This window comes from Gallinula chloropus (genome assembly GCF_964237585.1).
Source record: "Gallinula chloropus genome assembly, chromosome: 3".
Lineage (NCBI taxonomy): Eukaryota > Metazoa > Chordata > Aves > Gruiformes > Rallidae > Gallinula > Gallinula chloropus.
The window spans coordinates 30,464,511-30,488,105 of NC_140087.1; the positions used below are offsets into that span (position 1 = coordinate 30,464,511).

General features: G+C 40.0%; 1 protein-coding gene across 2 annotated transcripts; it reads right to left on the bottom strand.

The window, feature by feature from the left end:
* Window positions 1-241: 241 nt before the first annotated feature.
* On the bottom strand, window positions 242-22,224 carry MYCT1 (MYC target 1; the record flags this gene model as incomplete). 2 transcript variants are annotated; one of them, XM_084262313.1, is made up of 2 exons in its annotated part: window positions 242-774; window positions 21,975-22,224. In XM_084262313.1, the coding sequence occupies 2 exons, from the start codon at window positions 22,222-22,224 to the stop codon at window positions 242-244; spliced, it is 783 nt and encodes a 260-aa protein (XP_084118439.1). The 2 variants fall into 2 exon arrangements, with proteins under 2 accessions (XP_084118439.1, XP_084118440.1); XM_084262314.1 differs by having other exon boundaries at window positions 242-769; window positions 21,975-22,031.
* Between the last annotated feature and the right edge of the window lie 1,371 nt (window positions 22,225-23,595).

Here is a 23,595-nt window from a genome sequence, read left to right on the forward strand (position 1 = left end):
ATAAATATGCAAGCATATGGCAGAGCAGTAAATTAGAGTCAGCAATGAAAAGACAAGTGATTCCTTGGACAGTGGAATATTGTGATCTAAGAAACCACCACTCCCTACATCTTGGCAATGTCTGTCCCCTCCTCAACATCAGCTGAAGACTTGTCAGAGATTTTCATCACACACAGAAAATGGTTGAAATGATTGAGGTTCTTCCTAAAATGCAAATGTGTGTTTGCAGCAAGAACCTGGCTCAGGAGTCTGGGAAAGCTTTTATGATCGTTTCATAGGCAGGAGGTGGAGTTTGTGTGGAGTGGCAGATGCGGAGGCTGTTGTTAGACCAGTGGAATTCGGGTCGACTTAAGCTGTTGGCGGTGCTTCCCACAAGGGTTGTAGTGGTGTTTGTTGGAGTGAGGGTGATCAACTGACTGTTTGTCTCCACGGGGAGGGGAGGACACTGCAGGAAAGGGTGGAAGGTAGATGCACGGAAGCTTGACTTCCTGGGGAAAGAGTTGGCTTGCTCCAAGGAGGCTTGCCTCTGGAAGGTGAGGCTGGCCAGGCTGAGGTTGCTCCGACGTTCACAGCTGCTGTTGCGGTAAAATCCAGTCCTGCCGGTAGTATTGCCATGGGATGGGGGTCTGGACCGACGACTGAAAGCTGAAGAGCTCCCCTGGGAAATGTGGGCACTGGCTCTGCGACGGGACAAGCAAGTGAATAATGCCCAGATGATCCCTCCAATCACCAGCCCAATTACCATGGACACTGTGAAGGCTATTGTTATCTGCTCTGAAATACAGCAAAAATACACAGCAAAGTTATTTCATTAACTCTTAAAGATTTTCCTGGCAGAAAATGAACTGAAGATGGCAGCTTCCCTAAAAGACCAACAAGCCCTAAGATCTTTGAGTGTAGTATGTGAGCCTTACGGCACAGACACAGAAATTCAGATTGTTTTCACTGTATGGTGGGTTTTTTTCTTTAATTTACACAATTCAACAACATCCAGAAGGTAGCTTGCATTTCATACCAGTTTCTGTACCAATGCATGGGAAGAGTCTCGAGTCTCTCTCAACATCAGCCACCCACCTGCCCTGAGGTGTGTTGTAAAACTGGCAAGCATTTGTATGCAGTACACAGACTTATTCTGGTTATGGACATTTGTGTTCTATGTGTACAGGTTTTCAAACTCACCTGTTGCAACAGTGATGTAGCTTCTGCCATGTTCTTAGTGGAGTGAGTCTTGTCTTTATTACTACATGAGAATGTGCCTCAGCCTTTTACTGCTAAGTAACAGATACTTTAAATCCTCATAGTAATAAACATAAATTACTATATCTAGGTGACTAGGATTAGAGATAACCATTAGTAATACTAAATTTCTTGAATGTTTCCCATCACCAATGCCCAATTTACAGTGTGTGCCAACAAATACCTTTGCTTAAGTCAGGCCTCGGTGCCTAGAAAGGCCTGAACTTAGGACAGGTCAATGCAGGAGGGGAAAAGCAAACGTTTGCTTTCCTTTCAACCCTGGGGGAGTAAATTATTATTGGTATTATTATAGCATTTAAAAAATTAAATATTATTACCTTCCTTGCCTATCTTTTTACTTTTCTCCCTGCAATGAAAAATTGTTAGGTATGTGATTCATACTTGCAGTAGGGGAAAATTAGTTCCTTAAGCACCAGAAAATTTAGCATACTATTTCCTCACGTTTCTGGGTGAACACTCCAGGCAGCACTGAATTTGAACCCAGTCCTTGCTGCTGCCCATCAAACCCTGTCAGAGGGGCAGCATATTCACCCTAGCTTGGTGGTACCCTACCCTGTCTTTACAGGTGTGGCACTATATAGAACCAACATTATCATGAATTACTGACACCACCATGAATATCCTACCCAAGTTTATTTACTTTCCATTTTACCAGGATTTAAGGTCTAACTAAACCACTGATATTTTGGGAGGCTACACTATCCTACTGTTGCTTGCTTGTAGCATCTGCTTTCAGGTAGGCATATAACCATTGTCCTTTTCAAATGGGGAAATGAAGACTGGAGAGGATAAAGCACAGGGTATTGTTGCAGAGCTCTGCTCCCTCTCAGGAATGCTTTGAGGACCTTTCTTTCAGAGGCAGACCAGACTTGCCCCTAAACCATGCTTTTTCTTTAGACCCTCATTTTTAGAACTCAGAAACCCTTGATGGGACATGGCAAAATGCCATCTGCCAGCAACATCTCAGCTGCAGTCTAAGTATCCCAACTGTTGCACCCTTACGGCTATAAGAAAGTGGAGCAAGAACTGATCTCCTCTTAGGCTGGTATACTTTGGTACCTTGTCTGGAATCATAGAATGCAGCTAGGCTGTTTTATTCAAGACTGCCAAGGGATCCTCCAGGCACGGGGCTCTGTGCGGCCGCCCCTTACGCCTGCTCCTGTTTGGGCTCTTGGCTCCACCAGGGAAGACGTGAAGGGGATCCCTGTGGGGCTCAGCAGCCGCCACGGTAAGCACAAGCACAGCAAGATGCACAAGAATACCTGGCTCTGGGGTTGCCATGCACCGTGGCGAAGATTTGTCCCTGCATCCCTCTTGCCATAATTTTCACCACCTGCACAATCAAATCAGCATTTCACACTGTTAAAGGCAGATGAGGGAATTGACAAAAGTATTGAGTGCAGCTCTTCAGTCCTTCCCACGTGCTGTTCCCCTGTGCTGGAGGTACAGCAAAAACAATTATCCCTTTGGATAATGTCTTCATTTTCTTTAACTTCTTTGATTCTTTTATTTTTCTACCTCTATATATGAATGTAAAAATAGAGGGTCGAATTATTCCCTGGGGAAACTCAGCTGGGCTTACATTGACTGTTGCAGTTACCATATAGTACTCCAAATGTTCTCATTTCCATTTGGACCTACATTTAATCCTTTTGGTTCTTATTATAGGAATAACACTAGACCCATTGGTTACAGACACTTTATTCTTTCTATTCCCAGAGACTCCCTGACTTCAGTGGGAACCGTGGGTCACACTAATAGGCTGAACTTGCTTTTTGCTCACTCCCTGCAGAGGATGAATTTCACTTAAATGTAATTCAGTTCTAAAAACTTACGCTGAAGAATTGTAAATCTATGCCCATTGATTTCCTCTTTAAAACGTCCAGCAATCAGAGCCCTGAGGTACATTGGAGAAAAAAATACTACCAAACTGAGAAAAAGATCAAAGACAGAGTAGGACTTTCTGCACCTGGGATTTTGAGAGGAACAGAGCTGTTTTTCTCTTCCTTAATTTGGGCAGTGCCAGGACAGAAACAGTCTTTCAGGAGAGTCAGAGCAATACTGACATAAAGTGTCCCAAGGATCAACTTTAATATAGTTTCCCAAGAGCTGTGCATGTCATTCTGTCTCCTGCTTTTAAGGAAAAAATCATACAAATGTGGGGATAAGGTAGGGATGCTGCCAATAATAATAACTCCCTAGGTACCGATCACCTAAACATGTTTAGATCTGTATGTTTCTCAGGCCACCCACACTACTTGCTTTACCTGATTATGCCATAACCGAATGGATTTGATACCCCACCTCAGTCAGTTTTCTCCACTCTCTAACAACAGCTGAGGTGAAGGACAAGGGGTTTTTTTACAGCACGACAAGACAGACTTCAAGGTGCATAGTCAGAAATAGAAAGAAAAGGAAAAAAGCAACTTAATATCTTGGATATTAACCTCAGATCTGAACACCAAGCCAGCACGTGTCTGTTAGCCCAGCATCTATCCAAGTCAGGTAATGCCTTCTGAAGTCTGTTCCCTCCTCTCTGATTCCTGCATGCACTGTTAAGCAAGTGCAGCGCTGCAGGTTTGTACTGGGGATTGCGGTCTCTGCTATGCAAAGCTTTTACTGGGCTGTTGTAGCTTCCTTTAAGGCTTTCATAACATTCTGTGAACTGTTGAATATATGAAGTGTTAGCATATGTCTTATCAAGTTGATAGTCTCTAAAATGTTCTTAAAGCTCTTTAGAATCCATACAGGAGGGATTTGGACATGATACTACTTACTAATGATGATAGACTGGCTGATAAGGTCCTTTCCCTAGTTATGGCCCTGAAACAAGTTCTCCCATCCAGCCTGGACATCAGTGGCAAGTCCAGCCAAAGAGGGCTTGTACTTATCTGTAAATCTTCTGGGAAGTGGACTACATTCTCTCCTTCCCTGCCTTGGGGTATACCTTGTCAAAAATTAGCACCACAGCTCCTACCTAGATTTGTTCATCCCTGGATCAACCAACCTTTTCCTAAAATTGGTTTGCTTTTTGTGATGTAGATTCTTGCTTCTATGATGAAGCTCAGCAGGATCCTTGCAGGCACATTCAGGTCAATCTCTTATTTCTGTAAGGGTTTCATTTTCCTTGCATGTGTATGCACCACATCTGAGAGCAAGAAATTCCTTGAATTTCAAAATACATTTTTACTGAGGATTCATATTTCCCAGGGAATCTTCCTCTGCCCTCAGCTCTAACTCTAATGGGCTGGAAGAGCATTTTGCTTCCCAAACTCAGGACATGCTTGGGACTCACATCTTTCCTTATGACAAATTCCTGAAGGTATAAAGTTAAGGTGTGCACAAGTTCTTCCTTGCTCCATTCTCACAGGTGTGCACAACTACAAACTTTCCAGCTGGCCACGTCTATGGAGGGTTAGTTGTACCTTTCAGTATCATGTAAGTAGCAGCTTCAGTAAGTGCTTCAAGAGCAAGAACCAGGGCAAGAGAAGAGGGAACCAAACATTGAATGCAAAGGAAAAATAAATGGAAAATCATCTTTTAGTCAGGCTGCACACACATGACTTGAATTTGAACAGCATCTTTGCCAACAGTAGCTGATAAAGCTAACAAAGGGCCATTTACCTTTCCTAGCTTATGCTATTGCTAAGCACAAGGTGGCAGGAGACATCCATAGGGTGACATGATACCTATGCATTTGATTTTTAGCGAATGACTTTCAAATATGAGAATCTTCTTTACATTTTGAAGCTGCTAGCTTATTTGTTATTGCTTTACAAAAAGAGAAACAAGGAGTTTTGTCTTAAAGTTATTGTTAAGCAGTAAGGTAGCTTGTCAGTCAAGAATGGCATTGTTCAGCCTTCAGACACAGCTTGCTATAGAGGCTTTACTCATGATAGAGTGAGATTCTGATCATTTACTTCAGCAACTAAGAATAATCTTTCCATTTCTCTTTTGTTCCACCGACCCAAAACTGCACACCTGACATGAAAACTTCATTATATGTGGGCTCCAACAAATTCATATGCAGAATGTGCAAACTCATTGACTTCAGGTGTTACTAGCAAGGAGAAGTATCAGAACACACCACCATGTTGTATAGTGAAAAAAAGCTATTTTAGAAAGTTCAATCTCAATTTTAGATTTCTAAATGTGTTTTTGTGAGCTCTCTTTCCTTATGTCATGCCATATGTCAGTGACTCAAAACCTTTCTAAGCTTTCCTCCTCCTGCTTGCAGATGCACATTGCCTTGTGCCAGAGTTTTGGCAATTTGGTAGGGTGTTTTGTCTCAGGCATGAGGAAATCCAGCTCAGCCTCTGTTTCACCCTATGTTTTTTTCCCAAATGAAAGCTCAGTATAAAACCCATACAAACCAGTATGGGAATTCATACCTGAACATTGCACAGCTTAACGTAGAGCACCAGCTAGTGTATTAAAACATGAATTACACTTAAAAATTACAAATATAGTAACCTGACTAGAAAGAATGGATCAGATACTGTTTTACATGACTCTCAGTGTTTCAGGTTTCAAGGGAGGTTCAGGTACATCAGCAGTGGGTGTTCATAACACAGCCTCATTTCTGCAGAACCAGGCAGAGGCAGTCAGGATCTATCAAAGTTTCAACAAACTCATAGCACCTTCCTGCAGCTGCAGGAAATGCACACAACTAAGACGGGCAGCTGCAGCTACTCCTCCTCCTCCTGCCTCCCACGCAGTGAGTTTGGAAAGGAAGAATACCTTGGGAACAAAGAGCTGTCACTTTTTCCCATCACAGAAGGTCTGAAGTGATTTGAACTACTTGAAATTTTATGCGAGTTCTACCAACTCTAAGAAAACTTAGTTTAAATCTGGGACTGGTACCAGTAGCCAATTCCTGTACTGCTGTTTTCATGCTGAGTTCAAAAAGCAATTTCTCTGTATCTGACAAGCGTTGACATTACTATCTTCCTGATCTTTGCCACTAATTGTATTAGCAAAACAGCTTCTCATTAATCATTTGTAGGCAGCCCATGATTCAGTTGGGTGGGTGAATCGGTTGCTGTGTAATATCAACCAGCTGTGATCCTCATCATGGTAAAAGTTTAAGAAAGGTCACACAAGACTCTTGTGGAAAGAACAAGTGACAGGGTACAGCACAAGGTGGCTCAGGTAGTTGTGACGTGCAGAAAGCAAACAAATGAGGGAGGTGGCATCTGGAGAACAGAATCTGTGGGGGGAAAAGGTGAAGCAGAAATAGCCTGTTCAGGACATGAAAACTAATAAGCAAAGTAAGACAGACTGCCAGAAATGCCGGTGTTCTGCATTCAAACACAGCCTGCTACAGGCATGTCTTTTTCTGTCTGTGCTAGGGAGAGATTCTTTTCTGCAGCGACAGAGAGTAATTCTCCCACCTCACTGAATAACTAAACAGCTGTTTTTATGTTCGCTGCAGATAGAATTAAAAAATATTGTGTTTCAAATAGAGCAAAGGGAATTTAAAAATCCGTTTCTGTCTGTGAGGACAGGTAAGAACTGGAATAGATAGTCCAGGTGCATCTGCCCCCATCAAAGATTGTAAAAACCAGTATCAGCCTTGAAAAAAGGAGGTAGAATGGGTGTCAGCTCAAGGTCCAGACTGACGTTACTTTGTGCAGTTTCTAAGACTTTCTTCCATCATGTAAGCAAAGAGGCTTTGGAAGCGTCTGAAAAAGTTGCTAATTAAATGACAAAGGGAAAAATTGCAGCCTGTACCCTCGGATTAATTCTCCGTTTTAAATGCCGAGGGGACAGCTGTCTGTCTGTCTGTTAGAGGGTTAACTTCCCGGAGGAGTAACCTACCGAGGAACAAGATTGCCCTCTGCTGGAAATTAAACCTGAAGATCTAAACGATAGAAAGGTCACCTTAATCCTAGTAAAGTAGTGTCAGAAAAAGCCAGCAAGAAACATTCCAACGAAAGATTGCAGAGAAGTAAATAGTATCTCAAAACCCAGAAAACCTCTGAATTACATTGCCATCAACACCTGGGACTAGCTCTTTGAAGAGGCTTTCAAAGTGAGGGAGGCTGAGGCACAGGAGAAGCATTCAGAAGCTTGGTGAAGTAAAGCTTGCACAGATTTGTGGCTTTGTGCAAATATCTGTGCCCATGGAGAAGCATGAGTCTATGTCCATTCTTAAACTCATATTTCTCTCCAACCACAGTGATGTCCGGAACAGTCTCCATGCATCAGAGTACATTTGCTTTCTTTACTAATACCATAATTCATTGTGATCAAAAGCCAGAAGAGTGGAACATGCCATCTCCATATCCTACAAACCTATTCAGAGTTAATGATGTTTCCTTGATATTACTGGCAGTTGATTTTTACTGGAATGATAACTTAAGAGTAACTGTAATAATCAGAAGGAAACATCTAAGATGGAAATGTCAGCATGTTTAATTTAATGCTTTTGGCATAACTATATATGTAAAAAAAGCAAAGATTCCTTTTTGCAGACAGAGACAGGGAGTTTGTTACTGTGTGGTTTCATTATGATCCCTAATGCATTACAAAGATGGTAATATAATTTTAATCTTTTTCTGCATGTGCAGCAAACAATCCTCTGGCGAGGCATTCTTAGCAAGCCCACAAAAACAGAACATAGGCCTAAGATGTATGGCCCCTGCATGAACCTAAATCAAACAGTAAAACACAATTTGCCATCATGCAATGCAGCGTTATAGTTATTATGTAATCAATATGATTATTTTAGTGAGGCTGAAAATGAAAAAATTTCCTATATAAAGAGGAGTGACTCAAATGAAATCTGAAAATGAAGGAGGAAATACCAAAATAGGTATGGTCCGTTCTAGAGAAGACAAAGAAAGCACTAGGTTTTTTTGGTTACTGGGAAGACTGTAGCGTAAGCAGTATGTTGAAGCCATCCTCAGTCTCACCACAGCAATTCCCTCTTCTGTGGTCTGAGAAGAACCTGCCCAATCCAGACACAGCTCCAGGCAGAGGTTTCCTTACTGAAAGAACCCACAAAAGGCCAAGAAGTGTTTACAATGAAAGCCCAAATTCTATTAAAATATGAAGCAAAAAATTTTAAAAGAGAGAACACAAGGAGAGTGACAGGATACACTCTCAGTGACTTGTGATACTAGGTGTACTAGAAATAAAAACCACTTTTCAGCCTGCCCAATACATCCTACAAACAGTGGTTCTCAATACGGTGCGTTTCAGAAGTGCTGTAACCTCTGAGCATTTGCATCTGGGTCTTAAGGGGCTCTTTCCATCACCTGATAAGCAAGACCTTGTTTCTACTCCTTGCTTTTAGCTGTGCAATGTCTCTGCCTCTCCCACTGCAACCTGCTTCCCAGGAGAGGAGCAATCTTCCCTTCCCAGTTCCACCCCTCTTACTCTCCATTTTATGTGTACACCATGTATTAACATAGACAAAATTAATGAAAGGGATACATACAACATAGCATTGTGGCAGAAGCTGAAGGAAATCTACTGGGGCCAAAATTGTTCACTTTCTCAGAAAAAGTCTCTTCTCACTCAGAAATGTGCTGCCTTTGAAATACTGCCACGGAGTCCTCTTCTGACAGGTTTAACTTGTGTATTGCTTGTTCAGAAATAGCCATCAATGAAAATAGTATTTGGTGTTTTATTTGTAGTCTCATTATTTTTGAGACTGATAAAATTAGGGCCTTTTCAGGTGAAAATTAAGAAAGTATCACAAAGTTGAACAATGAGAGGAAGAGGAGCTGTTTGTGAACTTCGCTGGATACTGATCCAAAGTATCCAATAAACGAGTATTTGAGTAGCAGGAGAGAGGTCTGTTTTTAAATCAGATTTTTCTACTCTTTTCACTGCAGCAGTATCTGAGGTACATCCACTAACACAAAAAATCTGTTAGCTTTACCTTCCTCAACAAAGATGTATAATAGGCAACATTTTGAGAATATAGAATTATGTTCATATTTAGTAGTACTCCACTCTTCAATTATCTGCACTTCAGAAACTTGAGCTTTCTTTCTCCCAGTACCTCCTGTGTGACTATCAGTCAGTTTCAGATATTCATCTTGCATCAAATTTGGCCATCAATATCTATTTCAGTGTGGGCTAGGAGACCTAATTAAGTAGTACCCACAAGCATCTGTGTAACCACAAGTTAATAAACACCAGTATAATTTCTGTGTGGGAAGATTACTGATCTGGAGTGTTAGTCAACTCTTGATGACCCTGGGACAGATGATCCAGGGTCGAGACTCAGTGTGAAGTGGGACTTTGATACTTGACCGACATGAGCCATTGATATCCGGGAGGCTGTGCTTGCACCAGGCTAGTCCAGGTCCTACCTGCCTACCTAGAGGCTCCTGCACTTTTCAGTCAATCAACAGAGCCATCGATGGTCTCCATTTATACTCTGCTTGTGTAACTTCTGCACCTTCCATGGAAGCCATGTGTCTGCTTCGGTGGTTCATTTTTCCCTGGATAGCTGAGAGGTGGTATCACGATAATTTTTTAAAGCAAAGTGTTTAAAATTTACAGTTGACAGGTAACATAAACAGATTTCAGGTCAAATATGCCGTAAGTGTGTGTTAAGTAGCTGGATTGTGAATTCTAACGTCTGAAATGAGGAATTTATTTTGTTCTGCAAATATGAGGCAAGAGATGTGAGACAGAGGCCTCTGCTGAGGAACAGAAACAGCCACAGCTGTTTACTTCAGCTAGCACGTGTCAGAGCCCAAACACGTTTTTTTGCATTGAACTGATTATTCTTTTCTCCTCCAATTATTTTGCTGAAATTTTTCTAGACCATATTTCAAAGCAATGTTGTATAAATCTGTATTATTGATAGTTTTTGTTGAGACTGTTTAACAGGTAAAGCTTACGTTATTATCCATCTTCTCAAAGAGAAGGGGAGTAAATTTTCACCTTGGAACCAAATCTAATGCAACCTAAAATCTTACCTTTACATTTCCTTGGTTTTGAAAGTTTGTTAGGAAAATAACTTAGGAATTAACTACTGTACAATAGATTTCAAAAGCTGAATAAGTATCTCTATTTATTAAGGTTGTATGGGAAGTGAAGCTTCTACTTTGAAAAGTTGTCTGTACTAACTGTTATTGGTAATCTTTTCTGATTTTCTTTTTTTTTTTTTTTCCAGACAAAACGATGGGGTTATGAAATAAAGATAATCTTAAAAAGATAGAAGGGTCAGTCTTGAGTCTTGATTTTACTTTCTGCTCTTTTCTGATTGTAGACATTTCATCTCATTTCAGAATAATCTTCTGTATGAGGGAGATGGCACATCTCATGGTCATTTTTGTTGTCTGATTATCATAGAATCAAAGAATGGTTTGGGTTGGAAGGGACCTCAAAGCCCATGTAGTTCCAAGGCCCTGCCATAGCCAGGGATACCCTTCACTAGACCAGGTTGCCCAAAGCCCCATCCAACCTGGTCTTGAACACTGCCAGGAAGGGAGCAGCCACAGCTTCTCTGGGCAGCCTGTGCCAGGGCCTCACAGCAGTGATGTCAAATCTAAATCTACCGTCTTTCAGTTTAAAGCCATTACCCCTTGTTCTATCACTACAATCCATGATAAATAGTGCCTCTCCAGCTTTTCTACAGACCCCCTTTAAGTACTGGAAGGCTGCAGTAAGGTCTCTCTGGAGCCTTCTTCAGGTTGAACATGCTCAAGCCTGTCTTCATAGGAGAGGTGCTTCAGCTCCTTGATCATCTTTGTGGCCCTCCTCTGGACTTGGTCCACCAGTCCATGTCTTTCTTGTGCTGGGAACCCCAGATCTAGGTGCAGTACTCAGATGGGGTCTCACCAAAGCAGAGTAAAGGAGCTCCTTCAACCTGTTGGCCACAGTTTTTGATGCAGTCCAGGACATGGTTGGCTTTCTGGGCTGCAAGTGAACATTGCCAGCTCATGCTGAGTTTTCATCCGTCTACACAGGCCTTATCCTTTGTGCTGCTCTCATTCCATTCTGCACCCAGCCTGTAGTTGTGCTTGTGATTGTCCACCACCCATGTGTTGGACCTTGTACTTGGCCTTGTTGAACTTCATGCAGTTCACATGGGCTTACCTCTCAAGCCTGTCAAGATTCCCTCCAGCATGTCAGCTGCACCCACAGCTTGGTGTCATTGGCAAATTTGCTGAGGGTGCGCTCAATCACACTGTCCACAATTGCCAAGAAAGATGTTAAATAATGCCGGTCCCAATACCAGCCTTTGAGGAATGCCACTCATTACTCATCTCTGTTAGGACACTGAGCTGTTGACCACAGCTCTTTGAGTCTGGATGAATTAAATTAATTATAATGGCAAAATGGTATGTACTATATAAATACAGAGAATTTTCCTTCAATAGGTTCTACAAGAACTGAGCCAGAACCACCATAACCACAGTGTGCTGAGACAAACTCATCTGAATCTGAATTCTGCTAGGATCTAGCAGTTGAGCATGCAGCTACATAGGGTTTGTCTTTGGGAGATAGTAAGATCCTTTTATTATGTGATTGCTGATGCCAACATATTCGCATGTCAACTCATCTACTGGTGTGATGCCTGGAAGAAGAAATAGACTTAATTTCCTAACGATGAGATTTTTGGATTTGATGGATAAATAAAGCATGATGCTTCAGGCAGATCATGTGACAGCAAGCAGCACCACATACTCAGTCAATACAGTAGGTGTAATTACCAAAACGTGTATGTTCTCTGTGTTTGATTAATAATTAAATAATACTCTTAAGAAACTTTGCTTCTTCGTCTACTACCTTAGATCTATCTCCTTCCTGCTAAAGATGGTTAAGCATTTGATAAATCAGTGGCCGTATGTTGGGGGGGGGCGGTCGGGGCAGGGAAAGCAGAAAAGAAGCAGTAATTAGGTTGCAACAAAAAACAGCCTGAGGATGACAGACTAACTTTAAAAGAATAATTTATACACAGGGAAGCAATCATGCTCTGAATAGACAGCATGCAAGAATAAGACTGGTATCTTCATGACATAGCTTGTTGCTTTCATCCAGCTACAGTAGTACTTTTCTTTAGGCTTGCCAGAATAAGAGCAAGGAAAAAATAAGTTCCTCATTAATATCTACTTTTATCTCTCTGACAGGCCTACATATAAGATCTTGGGATGGATTTACATATTAGCTTCCTCAATGCAAGGTCTGATTACTGGTATAAATCCCTTTACTCAAGTAATGGAAGTGATAACTTTCAGGTGCTTGTCAAATCTTTTAGTTCACTGATAGCAAAATAAGCATAATTGTATTAAATTTGGAATAGCTTGATCATTCTGACCCTTGAGGAGAGGTTATATTTCTATGTAGGGTGTATACAGCAGTATACAGAGTATACAGAGTAGTCTAATAGTTACACACAACATGGTGTCGCCGAAAATTGGTCGGAAAATAAAACAGTGTAAGGCTAAGACATGGTTCTCTCTCTTGGAGAAATCAGCATGGGCAGAGTATGTTTAGGTTTGACATATGACCTTGACTCTGTCCTTGATGAAACACAGAGAAAATGATTGCTTCCTATAATAATTTGGTATCAGTGTAAGTAGCATTAGAAGGCGCAGTGCAGCATCTCACCTAGCTGCTTCAGGCTCCCTGTAGCCATACTGGAAGACAGCAAGGCACAAAGCCACAGCCACTCCAGCAAATGGTACTGCCACGTGCATAAGAAATGCAACTGAAAAGCTGCATATAAATCAGCCGTTCTCAAAGACAGCTCAGGGAGGGGAACACAGACGTGGCATATCCTGAAGATGAGATGGGGAAGATGAGCAATGCCTTCCTTTTTAATTGCATCTCAAGTCATAGGTTTATTTCTCATACAGTATAAGAATATTTCTGGAGAAATTCAAAGGAGGAGCCAGGGACCCTGAGCATTAGAGAGTAATGATATTTGCTGCTGTCATACTGCCAGTGAAGAGCTGAGGTTCACAGTTGCTGCCACTGCTAATGCCTCACCATCATGTGTTTTTATCTTCCTATAGATAATTCCACACACTTGTTGCAATTTCTCTCAGTATTAACAGTATTAATATGAAATCTGTGTCCTGTCTGAGTCACTGACCCAGGCTGCTCCACTGCTGTCTTGTGACACATCCCATTTCAGCTCACACTGCGGTTAGGGGAGCTGGAAACGGGGAGATCTTCTGGTGACCTTGCTTTAGTAGATGAGATAAAATCCCTCTTCCTTGTGGAGCTCTTAACAGGTTCAGGTAGAGGAAAGGTGGTATGTGTGGGTGTCCTTTGCCACAGCAGTCCTCTAGCTACCATAATCACTATCAAAATCATGTGGAATACCTAAATCAGCTTCTGACCACTGGAGCACTTGAGAAGTGCAAGGAGATACAGTTATGTGACGTTTTCTACACCTGTATCACCAGATCTTCATGTGGATCTGTATCACCAGATCTTCATGTGGATCTGTATCCCATATGAACAGGAAGAAAAGACATCACCATTAGTTAGGGGAAATCTCTGTTGCTTTGGAAGCCATGCAGCAGAAGTTACTCTAATGCTGCTGGGCCTAGGAGGATAGACAACCTTACAGCCCTCTCCAAGAGGTAAAAAAAAAAAGTCTGTCTTGGTTCCTAGATAGGGGAAATTGAGTTTTACTGATGTTACCATTATTTATTTTTGTCTGTGTATTATGGTCTTGAGGTCTGATTGAGGTCCCACTGTGTGGCACTTGTAGCAGACAAAACCAAAACTAGTCTCTGTCCTAAAAACTCTGAGGAGCTGTACAGGATTTTCACAGTTCTGATTTCTGCAACCTCACCATTGCAATTCTTCATCAGCATGGAAAAGTTACTCATTCAAGAGAAATCTTTGGTTAAGTAGTCTGGAAAAATGGCTTCACTACTAACTTTGTGGCATCAGGTAATATTTCACTGAGGAGCAGGAGGGAGAACTTGTAGGCACACTAGATTTAAGACTGGTTACTAATAAGGGAAAAATTTCAAGGTTTTAATATTACCATAAAGATCTCATTTTCCTTCATAGTTTTTTTTAAAACATATTGTATTTTAATTTTATATGTGTAATGTACATCTGGTTCTCAGATAAATGTACTTGAAAAAAATCAGTGTGCTTACAGGAAGCATTTTCAAAACCAGAAATGGATTTCTGTCTAGGTGTCACATTTTACCTCCCCATCTTTCTCCTCATACTCCTACAGAGCAGCACAGGGAAGTTTTCTCAATTTTTCAGACTAGGTCCTGAAGCATGGAGCGATCAGGATCTTCCTGAAATTCTGCTGAAACTCTGCCTCCCAGTATGCTTATTTCCACAAACATCTTTTGGGGAATCCAACCTGCTCTAATATCATGTTATAGGAAAATAAAACAATTCCAGTTTCTCAGTGCGTTTGGGAAGAAAGAGTGTATCTTATTCTGTGTTAGGATTCCTACCTCAGGACTCTGGATGCAAGTTACTTGAAGGAGGAGAGGGAGGACGCTGTATGTCATCATTACCTTTACTTAACACAGCTACAGAGCCACTAAGCCAGGTATGCCTTCAGATAGAACTGGGCCTAAGGCAGGTATGCCTTCAGATAGAATCTGCAGCCCCAAGGGCATGATCTGTCCATAACAGACTGTCATAAAGGGATATAAGCATACTCTACTTCTTTCTGCACTGTACCTTATGTCGTGCAGTTACACCATTCACACTACTGTAATTTTTTGATGCAGACATTTTGCACATATTTTAAAGAAATACTGCTCTAATTAGTCCCTCTGATCACTATCTTCTGGGCTAAGAAACAGGGAAGAGGTCTCCAAGGGCACATTTGTCCAGTAGTTTCCCTAGCCTTGTCCTGCAGTAAATGTTGAGAGTTTTCTGACTAAACTAGGTAATTCACCCCTCCTTTCTATTTGTAATTTCATGTGGTAGACTACTTTTATGTAGGGTTTTCCAAATTTAAATGCCACTGACATATACTAGAAACAATCTTTGGGGGTATTTGGTTTATTCGTTCTACAAAACAAGCTTTGTCTACCATTAGCAGCTATACTTGGCTATGGAATGGGAATGAAATATAAACTGTTCCTTGCTATTAAAGGTCTTAAGGTTATGTCTATGGGAAGGTAGCTGTGGAGATGTACAAATTTTGTGCTTTTTTAAGGCTCTACCTTGAATAGGTAAAGGAGAAGGTGTGAGGTTAGGCAATAAAGAACCATCAGGGCTCTAGAAAAATCTATAATAACAATTCTAGAAGTTTGAGCCATTTATTTGATTAGAAAAGGTAGGTGGGTATCTGGATGGAGAGTCTGTTCATATACAATTGGCTCTCATATTAACTACGTCATGATGGGGACAGAAGTCTGCTTAATGATTTGAGTCCTTTACTATCACACACCATGAGGTAAAGCCTGAGTCGAAGTCCTGAGTGATGGTTCAATATCCCTGATAAGCCAGAAGCCAGGCTCTGAAATTCAAGTGTTAAGGAGACTTGTTAGGATAGTGCATGATAAAGCACTGGGAAGCCTAAAGTAGGAAGGTTGTCCTGTAGATGGACTTAGTGAAATGCTAGATGAGGAGATGCAGAGTCAGTGTGAATTGTGCATTTTTTATATGTGGCTGACTGTGACATGGGGGTGGTGTTAGGACAGACATCTTCACAAAGAACTCATATGTATTCTTTCAGATATATTTGACATCACTAAACCCATATGGTTCATCCCTTCTTCTGATAACATTTATTCCTTGTCCTCTCACTCACCAGGTATTCTTGAATTTGGCTTACTTTTAATTTTGGTGCTTATTGAGTAATTTTATCTATTGTTTATATATTGTTTTAACCAAATGCAAAAAGATAATGAGGTTTAAGAAATTCAAAACTGACAAAATCTGTTATCACTGGAATACAATTTTAATTTATGTTCCCCTGTAATACAAAGACTGGAGAACTGCTTACTTAGTCATTAAAAATACAGTGTCTTTGGTTGGGTCATGGTAGTAGACATATTTACCACTAAAACTATCTTCGTTTTTAAACTCTCTTTCCTGAACAGGCCCATGCCCTACTACTTTGAATAAGCACTATAAGGAATTATTCCCTAAAACACTGGAGCAGGATTACCTCATCATGTTGAAATAAAGCATTTTGTCCCTCTCAGTTCTCCCATTGGGACTGCTTCCAAAACCAGGAGCCTGTAATGTAAAGTCTGAAGTTGTCTGACTCCAGCAGAGTGCTTTCAAAAGATAGAAGCTCACTTCTTCACATCCCATTTCCCAACTTTTGCAAAGATCAGTGATCTAACCCAAAGACTCTGCAGGAAGAGATTATATCTCCTGTGAAGACATTTATTCCTTGTGCTATGAGCTCCTGAAGATGTGTGAAACACTGCCAAGTATTGCAATTTTAAAATCACTGGGGTTTTTCAAAACACAGAGAAGTGACAAAAAAAGGGACCAACTGAAAGAAAAAAAATCCAGTTGATGCAGTTAATAGCCTGTCTTCAATCACCTTGTTCTGTGGCTGATCACCACTCATTAACATATCAGGAAGAATATTCATGCTACAGTGAAATAGTGAAGGGAGAGAAACAGTAACAGAAGGGGAGCGGAGAAGAAAAATAGCCATTCAGGAAAGACAACCTTAGGATTGATACTGCACATGAATCTAAGGCTGTGATTTTCTCAAGTCTTCTTCCTACTTTGTTCCGCTTCAACCCCAAGGGTTGTCTCTACTAAGAAAACAATCTCCAGTGATATAAAGCATCTGTAAGTGCCTCTATATCATGTCTTCACTTCCTGTCTGCCAGCAAAGGAATTTTATCATCAGTTTACTGAAGTTATCTGCCCTGTTAGCAATGTCCAACCTATCAGGATAAAAGTTCTCTGGGTTTTATGCTAGTCTTTTCCAGTCATCAAACTAGGAAGAGAATGGCCTGATAGAAGCTACCACTACCACATCTGCTGTACAGCACTTCACAGCTGGCTCCAAGTTGCAGCCTCTCTGTGTCCGTACCTCCTGCAGAACAGCCGACGCAGCTCCCAGAGTCTTTATTTGGTGCAGCTAAAGATATACTAAAAGGGTAAAAAGTGTGCAAAGAGGAGAAAAAGGCATGATGAGAGACCAGCCAGTAGGTATGCTGGTACAGTCATCAGACTAGAAGCCAACAGGCTCAACATGGTCACCACACAGTCAGTCAAATACTTCTTTTCTCACCTACAAAGAACTGAACTGGATTTGATGCTGTTGCTTCTACTCTGCCATGGCTACCACCCATGAGGAATCCCAGAAGAGAAACCAGGTCTCTGGATAGGATTTTGCTGTGTTTGACAGCTGCATTACTGCTCCTGTCAGTTCTGCCCTTCACCAGGAGTATTTCAGTTCATAAAGAGAACGACACAAAGTCCTTGACTGCTGTTACTGCTAACACAGCAGCATGGTGTCACAATGCAGGGTCAGGTGGTAGAATATGTGCATCCCTACTGACCATCCTTTCCAGCAAAGCATGTTGACTGACTTCTTTTAAGCAAACACACAAGTTATAATGAAGGGAAGGCCAGTGGGTTGAGGGAGAGACAAGGCAAATTTTCACACTGGGTTTAAAACCGTGAATGCTTTTGTAGTCAATAAATGCTTAAACTGCTAATACCAGTCAGTTCACGGTCCTAAGATCCTGGAAGTCAGCTGATACATGGTGTTGCTTCCACACACTGGACAAATAACACCCTGGATTCTGATTCAAGAAAAGAAAAATTAAATGTTTTTAAGGTATTAAATTTTAATGTTGTATTTTTAAATAGATATTTGAGTAAAACTAGACTGAAGAATAGTCTAGGGATCTAAGTTATGTTGATTAATATTTGCTTACACTTTTTCTCTCTGCTGCTGTCATATTGATCAAATGTACTATTTAAATTAAATTTTCTGATCTGAAAGTATATTACTGTCTGCACTGGAGAAATAGCATTGTCTCAAAGCCATTTATTGTATTTAATTGTGTACGACTGAAAATGCTTTTAGGAATTACAAGAAATGCACTCCTTGTTAAGATGGAAACATTTTTACTTCCACTGGTAACTTACAAATCAAAATGAACTCAATAAAGACTATATTAAAACAGTAAAAAATGAGATTAGTAGCTGATGGATGGGTACCAACGCTGAATTTCTCACTCAGCTATTGTTAAGCCTCCCTTTGAAAATAACAATAAAATAAAATAATCCAGATTCTCTGGACAAATTCTTTGTCTACAGTCCTGGGTGCTATCAACAGTACTGATTTCAGCTGAGACTGATTTTATGTACTTCTCTTCTTACCTCTGCCAAAGTACAACTATACCATAGATTCCCACTGCAGAATAGGGTGACCAGAAGTTACATAGCAGCTTCATGGAATATGGCACCTGAAAGACATGAGCTCTTGCATCCCTTGCAGTAGCTCAGAGAGGTTGTCTGGAACAGGTAGGCATGACTACAAAGACACTGTGCAACATCTGTAGTAGGGAAGAGCTCTAGCAAAGTGGGAATCAGAATCTTGATTTTTTGCTTGTGACACCTTACAAAGAAGATATTTGCTGACAGGGCCAGGAGCTCTGAATTTAGAAAAGAAGAGGAGGCTAATATTCTTTTTTCCGCTAGCAGATCTGATTTTAGCAAGTAAAACTATGGACTTGCCTCTTCTGTTTCACTCTGCTGCATAATTTAACATTTCAAAAATACTGCAGAAGGATGGTGGTGAAAACTGAATTCAGAAGAAGAATCCCTGCAAAATCAGCAGCTAAGCATGTTATTGATGGTCTAGGTTGTCACTGAATCTACAATGATCTTGGAAAAAAAATTGTGCTCATTTTTTTTTTTATATTATTGTTTGCTAAGCTCTTTGCATAAGAACAGAGAGAGGATTTAGACTACTTATGCAATTCACACAGCATGACTTATATGACTTGTATGTGCAGGTCTTGTTCTTATCTACAAAACTTTATTTGTGCACTATTCGTGTATGCTTCCACTTGTCTGGAGCAATTGTAGAAAGATTTGTATGTGCTTACACATTAATAAGCAGGCAACAATTTAGTTTGCTCATTGTTTTTAAATTATGAGAGTCACTTTTAAGATGCTATTGTATGAAGTTACCACTGGAAACTGTGCAGCTTTAGAAAACAGTATGCCTGTACATTTTCAAGAGTAGGGAACCAGCTATTAGACAATAGATAGTTTATAAAATTGATGTTAAATATAATTCTGAATAGTTGCTCTAACAATTTTTATAGCATTTCTCTTTTTTTTTTTTCCTCACAAAGCTAGTGCCTCTCAGCAAACCTTTGCAGTTTACATTTTGGCAGAGTCCACAGTCACTGCTAAGTCACACATGCATGGGGAATGATCTGCATCTGGTGCTCACACTCACAGCACTATGTGGTGGGTGGCTTAGAAAAACAATGGAGCAGACTGTCAACCAGATCCTGAAAAATCAGTTTCAAATAGTGCATTGTTATTTAATGAAGAACTCCTTTTTATTGATATGTCTCACATGTAGTTTTATTTTCACCTCAGGTCATGTATCTCCAAGGATGTTAGAAAATACACTTCCATCATTTTAAGTAAGGTGTCCTAGCAGTGATATTGTGTCAGTCATTGTCTTCTGACACAGACTGTATAGCATCCCTCCCCAGCCTACCTCATATGATATGCCTAAAGGAAAGGAAGAGGAAATTCTATTAATTCTTCTAAAACCTATCAGGAATATAAAAGAAAAAAAAAACCCAAGAGGAATCTTCCCTTCTCAGGGCCATGCAAGCTCCTCACAAAAATCCAAGCTGTGAGGTTCACCTGCTGTCAGAGCATAAGCAAATCAGAGGTGATCAATGTACCCAGGGCTGAATACAGTGTCAGATCGTGGCAAGTGAGATGAGCAATGCTGGCAAAAGGAGGTGTTGGCCCTTTCAGAAAGAAGACAACTTACTCATGTCCTGCTCTACATTGTTAAATGCAGCTCATGATATAGAAGGACCAGGGCTTGGTGCACCTGGAGAAGCACCTTAAATGGAATGACAGAGTAACAGCAGTACCCATGGGGCCAGCTGTGTGAAATACGCTGTGGAGTTTAAATGGTCATTTATGAGGCACTTTTTTTTAACTCTTCATGAAGATGGAGAATAGCTTGACCACAGCCCAAGCATTATAGTTAATGAATCCTCAGAGTTTCATATAACTTCACCGTCTCTTGTGTATGTTTCCATAATAGTGCAGCTATAATGAAAGCAAATCTGCAGTAACAAGGGGCAGCACCTTTTACACAAGGATTATTAAAGTATGTATTGATGAAAGCTCTTTCATTTTTGCTCTGAAAGAACCATTTTAGAATTCCATGTATTTCCATTCTACAAAAATGATAGTTATTCTTCAGAGTCCAGCAGACAACCTCCAGACAAGAGACTCTGAAGCAGTAATAACAGTATTTTTGCCTCAGTTAATCTGCAAGTATTTCTCAAACATGTCCAGTATCATTATCCTACTTTTTAGCCCAAGACACAAAATGAAGTGAGTTACTCATAGTCTCCCAGTAGGAAAATGTATGTGTCACTGTAGGAAACGTGGATGGCATTCAGCAGATTCTTGTTTGTTATGCTAAAGAAATGAAGGAGCTTCTTTAAATCTTCTCATGTAGTTATTTCCCTCTCATTTCCCAGGGTGCTTCTAAGCAAAGAAAGTCCTATTTTACCAATGCACATTATTTCTTTGTTTGTTTGTTTCAGAGAGTGCATGGATTCTTGCGGGGGTCATTGCTAAAAGGCAATCTGACACCAGACAAAACTGATTCACTCAAATGTTAAAAGCTATTAAGTGTTAATGTTAAACATAACAAGCAAAAGAGCTCTTTGGAGGGAAAGGTTCTCCACAGCCGTTACACAGACTCCATTAGGATCACATCACTGATCTAGTTACCTTGAATGAATTGCAGTATAACATACGCTGGATGTTGGAACTCTATGATCCTTGGGGTCCCTTCTAACCCAGACCATTCTATGATTCTGTGATACTCTTCCACCTCACGCTCTATACTTTTCAGCTAATGAATTATTCCTGGATTTGGGTGAAAGAACACAGTCCTGATGGATAAGAATCAAAATATACATTGAGGAAAATTCCAGAAATATAACATATACTTCTGCCTCACACTCTATACTCTTCAGTTAATGAACAGTCTCTGGGTTTGTGTGAAAGAAAACAGTCCTAATGGATAATAGTCAAAATATACATTGAAGAAAATCTGATTGTGAGGTACCATAACAAGCTAAGCTAAAAATAAATACATTTTTTTCCTCTTCTGGAGGAGTACAAGCTTATTCCAAAGGCTGTAATGAGTTTAGTTCTTTCTATCTCTTTTTCATCAGAAGATGAAACTGGTCATGTCTGCAGTGTAGGTACATCCATTAAAAGGTTGAAAATGTCTACCTGATCTGAAACAGACTGAAGTCAATAGACACCTTTTCAAGTGACTTCAGTAATGAATTTTGTCAAACAATCAATTCTGCCCTGGCAGTTCCTGCTGTCTTGATTAGTTTAAAAACATCACAAAATTTTGTCAAAGAAACATTTGGAAAACAATATTTTGCACTGCAAGAAATACAAGATCTATTCATTACTTTTTCATTCCAACAGGAGGCTTGAACGTGTCTAGATGTGTTTTATAAGGCAATCATCGGCGAATGCCAGAATCTACTCTAACAATATTCTAGAAGAAGAAAGAAAATCCTTACCCCAAAACTTTGGTGGCCATGTGATTGGAGAGTAAGTACTGTTTCTATCCATAACATCCAAATAACAAATATAGAATGGTACATCCACAGAGGAGCAATGGCTTTCTGAATGTTTGAGATTTAGCAGTAGAAGCAATGCTTTTGTGCTGCCAGGGAGCTGTGTTGTTTGCCTGAAAGGAAATGGATGTATCACGTTTCCTGCTTGTGCACTTGAATTAGCAAGTGCTTGCCTTATCTTGGAACACCACATGGTTCCCGAGACGGGGAAATAGTTTCCTTCTCGTCATTTCCTCACCCAGAGCAAATTGACTCAGAACAATACCAAATCTCCTCCTTCTCTGAAACTTTTTGAACCCCAAAATGTCCAGAGATAGATGAAAATTCCTTTCTCTTTTATGATTTTCTACATTAAAGACTTTCCTTAAAGATTCAAAAGCACTTGCATTCTGTTGGAATATTCAATAAGGAAGAAATGTGTCAAGAGACTTTGAACAGACACCATTTCATTAGGATATTAATTTAGGGTATGACGGTCATTAAGTATTTGCCATTGCTCCTCAGCTGGGCCTGACAGCATAAATGTAGGTATTAATATTTTAATGAGTGTACTTCAAATTTCCTCTGCCAATCCTTTTCCTTTCCACACCCCATTTAAAAATATGAGTTCCCTGGAACACAAACAGGCTTTGAGCTACTTGTTTGAACAGTTTTAAAACAGTGTTAATTCCCTGTTGGAATTTGTAGCTACTGCTGCTAAATATAACAAAAAGCAATAACAACACCTCTACAAAAGAAAATAGCCAAGATATTTAATGACACGCACCCAGAATTAATGGGGAATGTATGGCAATCAATAAAACACATGATTTTGTATTTATGTGGTAAATTCTTTAGGACCTAATTTCAACTATTTTCCATAAAATATATTGCAGATAATGAAAGTCCATAAACATTCTGCTGTGAGTTTCAAACCTCTGTTCTCTGAAGAGCTGTATGAGGTTTTATTTTGCCTATTGCTAAAAAAGCCCAACAAAAAAAACCAAACTGCACAATCACCAAAACCAAGAGAATCAGCTGCGTCTGATTTTTCTGTGGGGACAGGACCAGGGGCCTGTTCTAGGGACCCTGATTCTGTGATTCTGTGATTCTGTGTGAATATAAGGAATCCATCAAATTTAGGAATATTCCAATCTTTAAAATTTGGATCTGGCACAATTTTAATATTGAATGTATTTTGGTTTGTTTGTTTTGGATTTTTTCCATGAAACAGATTTTTGAAAAATACTGAGTAAGGATACTCTGGAAGTTAATTGAAGAACAATGGCTTTCAAAACTGATGCTTAAAATGACATATTCAAATACTGAGTTAAACACCTGAATGAAAAAAAATCTGATTTTCGGATGTCTATAAACAAGATAAAACTTGATAAGAAAGGCTGGGATTGCTTAATTTGGTAGGGACACAGATAGCAGAAAAATGATTAGAATATAAAAATTGAAGAATACCATGACTAAGATTAGGTTTGCAATCTAAGAATAGATGGGAATACAAGAAAAGTGAATTATTGTACATTATAAAATGAGGAAATTTAGTGGGTTTGATTTACTGAATGCATCTATT